This window comes from Aegilops tauschii, chromosome 6, assembly GCF_002575655.3.
Source record: "Aegilops tauschii subsp. strangulata cultivar AL8/78 chromosome 6, Aet v6.0, whole genome shotgun sequence".
In the NCBI taxonomy this organism is placed as follows: domain Eukaryota; kingdom Viridiplantae; phylum Streptophyta; class Magnoliopsida; order Poales; family Poaceae; genus Aegilops; species Aegilops tauschii.
The window spans coordinates 45698374-45708317 of NC_053040.3; the positions used below are offsets into that span (position 1 = coordinate 45698374).

General features: G+C 47.0%; 2 protein-coding genes across 2 annotated transcripts; one reads left to right on the top strand and one right to left on the bottom strand.

The window, feature by feature from the left end:
- The first annotated feature begins 15 nt into the window (after positions 1-15).
- On the top strand, positions 16-2828 carry LOC109763433 (uncharacterized). Its single transcript, XM_020322277.4, has 2 exons — positions 16-1304; positions 2399-2828. The coding sequence occupies exon 1, from the start codon at positions 90-92 to the stop codon at positions 1233-1235; it is 1146 nt and encodes a 381-aa protein (XP_020177866.1). The 5' UTR covers positions 16-89; the 3' UTR covers positions 1236-1304; positions 2399-2828.
- A 640-nt stretch (positions 2829-3468) lies between these two features.
- On the bottom strand, positions 3469-8706 carry LOC109763408 (uncharacterized). The gene is made up of 3 exons (XM_020322252.4): positions 7509-8706; positions 6188-6283; positions 3469-3902 (listed from the first exon to the last, which is right to left on the bottom strand). Exons 1-2 carry the CDS (start codon positions 8635-8637, stop codon positions 6231-6233), a joined length of 1182 nt encoding a protein of 393 aa, XP_020177841.1. The 5' UTR covers positions 8638-8706; the 3' UTR covers positions 3469-3902; positions 6188-6230.
- Between the last annotated feature and the right edge of the window lie 1238 nt (positions 8707-9944).

The following is a 9944-nucleotide window of genomic DNA, read 5'->3' on the forward strand; positions in this document are numbered from 1 at the left end:
TCCCGCGTCGCAAAGCCCACCCGACACCCCACAGTCGTATTCCCATCCCCATTCCTCGCCGCCCTCCCGCGCCGCCGCCGCCGCCAACGATGGGGAGGGTGCCGGCGCAAGCCATGCGCGCCGCGAAGGTCTCCCGCCACGCCCTCGTCCCGAAGCCCTCCACGGCGTCCACCCCGCCGCCCCCTCCCCCGCCACCACGTGGGCCTTGCCCCGCTGACGGTAAACCTCCCCACGGCAAGCCGCCCCGGAGAACCCCCAGGGCCCCCTCTGAGCACGCGGGGGCCCTGGCCCTGACGGACCGGCCGGCGCCGCCGGCCGAGAAGAGGCCCATCACCACGCCCGCGGAGCTCTCGGCCGCCATCCGCGCCGCGGTGGACGCCGACGTGGACGCGGCCGCCTCGCTCGCGCTCAAGGCCGCGCCCACCATCCCGCTCCCTGCGCAGTCGCTCGCCCTCATCCTCCGCCGCCTCGCCGCGCACCGCTCCGTCGCCGCGGCGCGGGACCTCCTCGCGGCGCTCCCGTACTCCGCCGACAACCCCGCGCCGCGCCCGGCGCTGCTGGCCCTCGCCGACGCGTGCTGCCGCCGCGGCGACCCGCGCGAGATCGTGCAGCTCCTGCCCGTCCTCGCCGACCACGGCGTCCGCGCCGACGCCCACGTCTACAACGCCCTCATGAAGGGGCACTGCGCCGACTCCGACACCGCGGGGCTCCTCGGCGTGCTCCGCCGGATGAAGGACGACGGCGTGGACCCTGACCTCGTCACCTACAACACCCTCGTCTACGGCCTCGCGCGCGCCGGGCTCGTCGCCAAGGCCAGGACCTACCTCGACGCCATGGCTGCCGAGGGCCTCTTCCCGGACGTCATCACCTACACCTCGCTCATGAACGGGATGTGCGTCAAGGGCGACGCCCTGGGCGCGCTCAAGCTGCTTGAGGAAATGAAGGCCAATGGGTGCGAGCCCAATGACCGGACGTACAACACGCTGCTCATGGGGCTCTGCAGGAACAGGAAGCTAGACAAGGCCTTCGAGGTGTACAAGTCCATTGTAGGGGCTGGGATGAAGCTCGAGCCACCGGCGTACGCGACGTTCATCAGGGCATTGTGTCGGGCCGGGAGGGTTCCCGATGCATATGAGGTGTTTGATTACGGGATTGAGAGCAAGAGCTTTCCGCAGGCAGCCGCGTACAGTGAGCTTGAGAGCTCACTCAAATGGCTGCGCAAGATGAAAGCGTAGCATGAAGGCCCGAGGAAGGCTAATAAGCCATAGTCTTCTGTTGCCGGTGCTTGCTTCACACCTGATTCAGTGAGTTGCATTGTCTGGCTTGTTTTGATACAGTTGATTAAGCAAAAGCATTTGAAACTACTACTGTGTTTGTATGGAGTGATACTGCCTGTTCAATCAATCAGAATGTAAGATGAAATTTTCGGAAACGTGAATATGTCAAGATATCTTACTCGTGTGTCAAACTTTGGTAGCACGGTGTAGTGCCATTCACAACATATGCTTATAATCTGTTTGTTCAATTGGCTGAATTAGCTTGTAATCCCTCTGTGTCAAAATATAAGACGTTTTTTGACACTATCGTGTATTGAATGTACATAGAGAATAATGTTGGTAGCCTATAGAGACAGGCTCTTCTAAGTTCTGGTAAAAAAAGCAGACTGGTTTTAAATGTTCCAAGAGCATATCCAATTGTGTTCTCCTAGGTACAAAGCTGAATATGATTCTCCTGCACCTTCAGCAAATATTCCATGAGTTGGACTGTTAAGAGTCAGTGTAGGATTGATCGATATCGAGGTTTCTTGCCTTCCCCTGTTAACTATTATCTTCTCGGAAAGACCCCTAAGAAACAGAGCTAGGTTTTCTTTTATCTAGTTTTCCTTTTAGCTATTTTCATGGTGACTAGGGTACCAGCATCTTTCCATCCCATTGGTTAAAAGTTGAAAACAATACAATGTTTCTTGTAATTTAGAATCATGAAGTTGCTCTGGCACAGAGCTTAGCACCTCTGCAACTACCTGCAGCGTTAGTCGTTTGCAGCACGACTATTAGTTTTCTGCTAATAAGCAGGGAGGTCTGGTATGTGGTGCCTCCTGAAGATCATACTACTAGACGAACAACGCGACAGCACTATCTGTAGTTGTAACTTGTAAGGCAACTGGAGAAGCATGTTTTGGCGGAGCAAGTTCCAGCACATCTTGAAGAAACAGCGACACATTCATCATGCAGTGTGATGTTGCTTACCTGCATGACAAATTGACAACAAACCATGTGAACCATCCTTCCTTCTCCATGGCGCGTGAGCTCGAGAGCCGGAACACCTAGAATTTGTTAGAATTCTTTTGCCAATCTCAAACATTTAGCTAATTCAATTATTTTGTTTCCCCTATCTGCAGATAACCATTACCATTATACAGAAGATCATGGTTTAAACCCTTGGGAGGGGCGAGGAGTTGCGATGCGGCACAATATCGCTTTCGCAACATCGGACTGGAAGGGTTTTCATCATGAAACAGGAAAGAATAACACACTGGACTGCTTTTGACCCCAGGAGGATCAGATTTGCTGTACCTATGGGAATGGACCAACCGAGATCTTGATTCCGGAAGCGGCTCGGGGAGAGGTGGAGGATTGCTGCCGGTTACGGAGTTGAGCAGAAGATTCGTGGAAACAGAGCCACTGTGTTGTGCAAGTCGTTCGTTTTTTGGGGTGTGTGTGACAGATTTTGTTTGACTAGAAGCCGGACTTCTCATGTTGACGGTCTGCTTGTTTGTTGTTAGACTCTACGCTTTGAGCTGTGGGTTGCCTAATCGCCTGCAAACACAAGACTGGAGTCGATGGCAGCTAACTAACTGAAACTAGACACTATTCACCCTTCATCAAGTCTGACACTGCCACGAAACCTTCAGATAGTATGCGCTATTTCTGTTAGCTAGTGGTGACATCTTTTTTCTTTTCCTGAGGACCGGACTTGCCCTTGGAGGCAATTTTCTACCGTTTGTCTAATTCACATCTAGATGTTTTTTAAGAATGTCACATCTAATCTCCCACAAATATATAATGCAGCAACAAGAAATAAAAAAAACTATGGCAAAAAAATAGACCATAAACAGAGTGGACATGAGCTTAGATGTGACCTAGACAAACCCATTTTGCTAATAGAAGAGAAATCCTTAAGCACCGCGCGTCAGCCGGGCTGGCTGTGCTCCTGCGTGCCCTGCTCTCGGCTGCGAGCCGTCTCGCCCGTGTCTCCGGCAGCAGTGAGGGCGCACCTGCGCCTTCACCTGTACTTTGCGGCCGGCAACAACCGGAGGATGAACGGGGTGTGCCGGCTCGTATTTCGGTTCATGGGCGCAGCTCTGAAAGTGAGCTTCGAGCAGCCGGGAGGGCAACAAAGGGATGAATCATGGCTTGGTGGAAGACGCATATTTCTCAGATGGCAGCGAACAAATGACACCCACGGCATGACAGCAACTTGCAACACAGAGCAGATCATTTTATTTATTCAGATCAGGGGCCCAACCTTTCTTCACCGGAGTGATGAGAAAGCTAACTTCGTGAAATACTTCAGACGATAGCCAGCCCAAACGAGTCCTTCAGTCACTGCGTCTAGTGTTAAAAGAAAAAGGAAAAGGAAAGCAGCACCAGGCAGGCAGTTACAGCTCAACATTCAACATTCATCAGCCAGGACCAGATAAAAGTTCGACATAGTAGGCACTAATCAGCAAACTACGCTGTTAAATTCCTACAAGTCCACCACACGGTCCACTGGTGCGTGCCACGTAGTACGAAGAGGGAGCACACCAAATGGGCACTCCAACAAGCCATTTCTGCATCTCAGCCACACCGAACAGAAGAACCTACGCCTCGATCACAAGCCATTCCCGCATCTCCAGATACCTGCGGAGCAACCAACATCGTCATCAGACAAACAACTTTGTACTATTCCTTGTATCTGACAATTTTAGTATGATTCAAACACTGCAGATTCGCTTCGCCATCGTCAAAAACTGGACCAAAAGCTCTGGACAAAACCCAATGGAACAGTTAATTTCAAGTGGCACGCCTTCAACTTATATTTTTTACCTAAAGCCTTCAGCGTCTGCTGTTCACACATTCTAAGCCTTTGGCTATATCGGAAGCTAAAAGATCAGTTGTTCAAATACCTCCATTTTAGGGAAATGCATTAAATAGATGCATTTAGTTGGAACCTAATAGGTATACTTTTCAGAAATAGACGAGCTAGATTGTCAGTAACAAACCGAAAGTAATAAAATTCATGCAGAAAAACCTCAAGCAAGATAGTCAGTAGCAAATCGAATATACAAGCTAGATGGTCAAGGGATTCTTCCAGTCAGGTGCCGTAGCATGCTGGAGTTTCAGCTTTTTTAGGTCATATTTGTTTACAGAGGGAGTACTTCCTTAAGTCCCCGATTGATCAAGGCTAAAATTGACTATGTAAGTGTTCCACTTATATATGTTTAACTAAAGAGTCAAGAGTAGCGTATTCCATATCCATTTGGAGGTGATAGGGCTTGGTATGAAGGACTGCACATTCATAACAATCATCACAAAGATTTTAAAGTTCTTTGATGATCAAACAACATCTCTTGGTGAACAACCCGTTAAAGCTATCAGGGCCAGGGGAATTTGCTTGACGACACTATCAACCTCCTATCCAGAGAAGGGGGTCGAGAGGTAGCCACTCTGTTACCGAAGGTCTCGAGATAATCGCAGCTTTGATTTCATCATCATCGGTTGAAGAGCCCTGACGGTCTGAAAGAGGTCGAACGAGATTTCTTCCATAGGCTTTATTGCCCACCGCATGAAAGGATTTCGAGTTTTCATCTACGAAACAGACTCATCTGATAGTGGAGCTATTTTTCCAGTGGAGATTAATATGATTTTTTTATGATTACTCTAATGTTGCTTTTTACAGCAGACACAGGCCTTTGTTCTTCAAGTCCAATGATAAGGTTGACGCAAATTTCCAATTTGCAATCAACAATGAGAGGTGGGAAAGGTTTCTGTTCCAGATTTGTAAGGCTCTTCTAATGTTTTCGAAATTAGAAGAGATGTGCCTCTGCCATCTCAGTTTTTGAAAGAGACTCCAAGCTTGTTGGAATACCTCTACAAAGCCTAGGTGGTCCGGTCACCCCAAAATTTCTCAAGGTGGAAGATCTTTGCTTTACGGGCTTTGGTTTGATTGTGCAGAACACAAGGGATGTATCTGAGGTGAAATTCTTGAAACAAGTTTAACAATGGTATCAGGGAAGACCATAGTCCAGGCAGCCAAGGTTAAAATAAAACCATATATTCATACTTATTGTTTTGCGAAAAAGTGAAAACATAAAACAATCCCATAGTATAAGGTAAACAATTCTCACTTTGTATTTAAATCGAATATGTAAAATTCAGTTACAAATTGAGGACGAACAACTATAATCAGAATATTAAAAGTTTGATACTATCTCGAAATTGCACTTGTAAGACTTAATTTTAATGTTTTGCATGTTTTCAATTTTAATCTCAAATAATTAGTGAGGACGCCCAAAAATAAATTATAGAGATGTGAAAGATAATCTGATATATGAAGTAAGATTATTAAAATCTATTTCCTTGAGAACATTATTGTGATATTACGGCCACACTTCTATTAAAATTAAAATCTACCATGGTATTATTTGTTTCCTTATCTATCATGTGGCAGCTGACTACAGTAGCCCTTTAATGATACTCTTCAATCATACAATTGACAGACCATAACTGTAGAAAATATCAACATCTAAAAAAACTAGAGGGAGATTAAATATGTGAGTTAGAGTGATAAACAAAGATATGTTGATAAAATGTTTAAGCAAGCCACCTACAAGGCTGATATTGTACAATAATTCAAAACGAGCACTAGGTATTACAACAATCCCAAATGAACAGCAACTTGAAATGGCAATTTATATAGGCCTGAGTTAATAAATGAAGTTCAAAGCCAAATGCTCAGGAATTGTCGGCTATCAATTACTTGTGTAGAAACGACAACATACAAATCACACTTGGATCTTATCGATTTGTAGCCACGAAAATAGCAGGTGCGATGTTGCAACCAGTAAAAGTAAACAGAAAATATCAATGAAGCAAAAGAAGGGATATATTTCATTCTGCTGCTACTTAAAGGAAATCTTACTTACTCAATTAATACATCACAATAGCGTATCCATCTGACCAATCATCTTACGTATTGTGCAAAACTTCAGCTCCATCATGTCCACCACCAATGCACATGCCTACAAGGGGGCATTGCAACCATTATTTATCTCATCTTGAGAAAGATCTGCACTGCATCAATGCACTAATACTTCCATTTGAATAAACTCACATATGTAATTTGAGGAAAACAACTCCCATTTGATACATCATGACGAGTAGAAAAATAAAACCCCATCAACTATCAAATAAAGAGAATATTCTCGAAACAATTCATGCCCACTAGTGCCACAAAACTGAACAACGTGCATACTTAGACTATTAGCTGACCTGAAGGTAGAAGTTACCTAAAATTATGCTTAGGCTCGCTCCATGCCATAGTGGATAAAATAAAATATACCCATACTAATAAACTCTAGCAATAAAAAGGATCATGATTATTCATTTTTAAAATATATTCAACTGGTAAAGATAAATAAACTCAATTTGTTGTTTTTCTACCTTGCCACTGTCAGAACAACTGTTTTTAAAATATCAAGCCAAATCGTTATAGTGGATTTTAAAATTAGCAAGACCAATGATAACAAATATTGATTGAATGAAAGCTTCAGAATATGGCAACTGATCTACCTATTTGACATTTCATTGGTTCAAGCTAGTTTTTATTCATGTAGTTGTCTTCAGTTGCCAGCCGTTATGTATCTCATATTCTCATCTTGAGAAGTATCTGCAATGGAGCTATGCACTACTACTAACATTGTACAATTCTGAATAAGCCAGTAGGCAGGCAACAACAAAATGTAATTCGATTATTATACAAAGAACTGCTGATCATTGTTTTATTCTAGGGTGACAACAGAGCAAACAGATAATGAATTTCACACCTCTGACTCAAACCACATAATTCCATAATAAGAGTATGAGAATAGGGGGGGGGGGGGGGGGGGGGGGGGAGCATTGCTGCATTTTTTTTTTGACAGAGGAGACGCACAACCAGTTTCAACTAAGGGAACTCAAAATCATGGTAGAGTAGAATCGCCTCTCCAGAAAAGCAGAACTAGCTAGCTACCAGTAAAAGATGTTTTTCCAAAATCATAACCATCACATAGAACGCCACCTAACAAACATCCAAAAAGAAAATGCTAGAACATAGCTATATGTTAAGTAGATCATCGAGCAATAAAAGAAACGATTTATATGGAACTTGTTAGCTTAGCACGAAAGGATGTGAACAGCATTCAATCAACCAATTATAAACAATATCTTGGTTTGTTATACCTACAATGTAAAGGCATATGCTATTACCTGCAACATAGACATTTTCGAACGGATGATAGCGAGCCACGAAGTTGGTTCTGGAAACTTTCTTGAACTGCAGCGACTCAAGCTGGATCGTGAAGAGGTCGGTAGGTGTCCGTAGGAACACCACACTATTGTACTCAGCAAACCCCTTTATGCATAGGGGCTCTCTCTTCTTCTTCCTTGAACTCATGAGAAGTAGCTTATCCAGTTCAACAGTTCTTGCTAGCACCCATGAAGGAACACCATCAGAATCGGTCTCCATCTTCCATAATTGGACGCTGAATTTTGACAGAAAGAAAATACCAAGGCCACCACCCACTGCCTGCATAAGCTGGAGTTTGGTAGGAATGGCATCCACCGGCACTGGTAACAGAGATAGGACCTGCCTCTCCAAATCAAACTCAAGGATGCCATCCGATCTTTCCTTAATTTTCATGTCAGAGAGCAACCAGTACAGGGAATGCCCAACTAGGATACTGGGAAATCCCGTACAAATCACGGAAGTAGGATGCTTGGGTGGAAGCAGTATTGAGATGAGAGCACCCCATCCGCCAGTCTCCGACGAGTAAACACGGGCGATCGCTGTATCTCCTTGCTCGTATACCTGAGTGGTTACCAAGACCACCTGGAAATGTTGCTCGTCTCCGGCAACGCGAAACACCGTCCCGCCGATCGAGGTCTCCCTCTCATCGAAATCGGGCGGAACGGCGATGCGGTGCCTGTCGCCGTTGAAGGGGTCCAGTACCAGGACCTGGTTCCGCGATCTGTCGAAGATAAGCACGAGGCCATGGCGGGATCCGAAGAGTTGGAAGCGCCCGTCGTCCTCGTCGAGGAACGAGTAGAAGCTGTCATCCGGGGTAGGAATACGATTGGGGGGATCCATTGTAGGCTCGAAGTAATGTTCTCCGAAGAAACCGAGGAGGGGAGGGTTGCGGCTGTGGTGGATGCGGAAGCGGCGGAGGAAGCGGGGGTCGGAGACGAGGCGGCGCCATTGCTTGCAGACGGCGGAGGCGCGAGGGAGGGAGGACGGCAGAGGGGCGAGGCGGAGGAGGATCTCGGAGAGGAGGTCGTCGTTCTCGAGCGGCGCCGGCGGCGAGCGTGGGCGGCGGCGGCGGTGGCGGCGGCGGTTCATCTCGCCCTGGTCACAGCGAATGCGGAAGTGTGTGTGGTGTCGAATATCCCACGATGTGGAGTGACCCTGACACTCGCTCGAGATTCACGCTGCCGGTGAGATTGAAGCCCAAAATTAATTTTTTTTTTCCTTTCGGGACAGAGAAAGAGTGAGCCCACGAGAGCTGAAGTAAACCAAAGCCCACTACACACAAGCACCATCTGCAGCTAGTGATTTCGGAATTCTCAAAAAAAATAAAAATTGTGATTTCGGTTATTTTACCTTTTTATTGATATTTTTAGTTGTTTTTTATTTATTTCCTAAAGGTAAACGTTTACGGACGGCGCGCCGGCCGAAGATTGGGCCGGTCACGCCTCGCTCGCAACTCACACGCGCTAGCTCGTACACAGGAAAGAGGACACGCATCGCGGGACCCACACATTATTTATCCCCACCTTATCTCTTCTTCCTCTCTCCCGATCTCATTTTTCTGTATAATCCCCCACCACCACGCGCTGTCGCTGCTCCTGGTGAGCATTTTTTATCCATGGCGGGGTACGTCGTGATGTTGTAGGGCGACAGCAGGGCATGGCCGTGAGCAGATGGCGGGGGTGGTTGTAAGGGCATATTGGTCATTTAGTTGTTTTGGTGATTGATGACAATGCTTTTGTGGATTAATCGTGTGTGCTGAGTATTTCAGGCATCTCATCACTACGCACAAGACGATTTGGTGCCCCTCGAAGACTATTGAAGACGGCGTTTCTCTACGTTTCTTTTTGGTGGATTTGAGTCGTAGGAAAGCCGTACTATTAAGAGGGGGTCCGCTTTGGAAAGGTTTGGGTGGAATCATCACGTACACGTCTACTCCTTTTTGCACCTCCTTTCCTCTGGCTCTCTGGAGCATCCTCCGTCTATTCACGTCTATGCAAATTGTTGTGTTTGCTGAGCTTGGGCATGCGGTAGTACTGCTCCAAAGAGCGGTAGTACCGCATGCCCTTGCGGTAGTACTGCAAGCGCCCACGGTAGTACCGCTCCCTTGGAGCTATACTACCGTGACCTCAGACCAGGCGCCGCTGCGTGTGCAGTAGTAGGGGCGGATGTAATTTTTTACATCCGCGCCCTACGCGGTAGTACCGCGCCCAGTGCGCGGTAGTACCGTGCGCTCTGGCCTGACTCAGCAGATTGCGCGGCAGTAGGAGCGGATGTAATTTTTTACATCCGCACCCCGCGCGGTAGTACCGCCCCTGGCTTACGGTACTACCGTGTCGGATTTTTGCATTGACTCCAACCCAGCGGAAGTTGCCACGGATGTATTTTTATATGTCCGT

Bases quoted from the DNA above. Each gene is read 5' to 3' on its own strand.
- LOC109763433 (XM_020322277.4), top strand. From the start codon at position 90: ATGGGGAGGGTGCCGGCGCAAGCCATGCGCGCCGCGAAGGTCTCCCGC.
- LOC109763408 (XM_020322252.4), bottom strand. From the start codon at position 8,637: ATGAACCGCCGCCGCCACCGCCGCCGCCGCCCACGCTCGCCGCCGGCG. The intron at 6,284-7,508 runs GTAATAGCATAT...GCCCCCTTGTAG, and splicing joins CGAAAATGTCTATGTTGCAG to GCATGTGCATTGGTGGTGGA.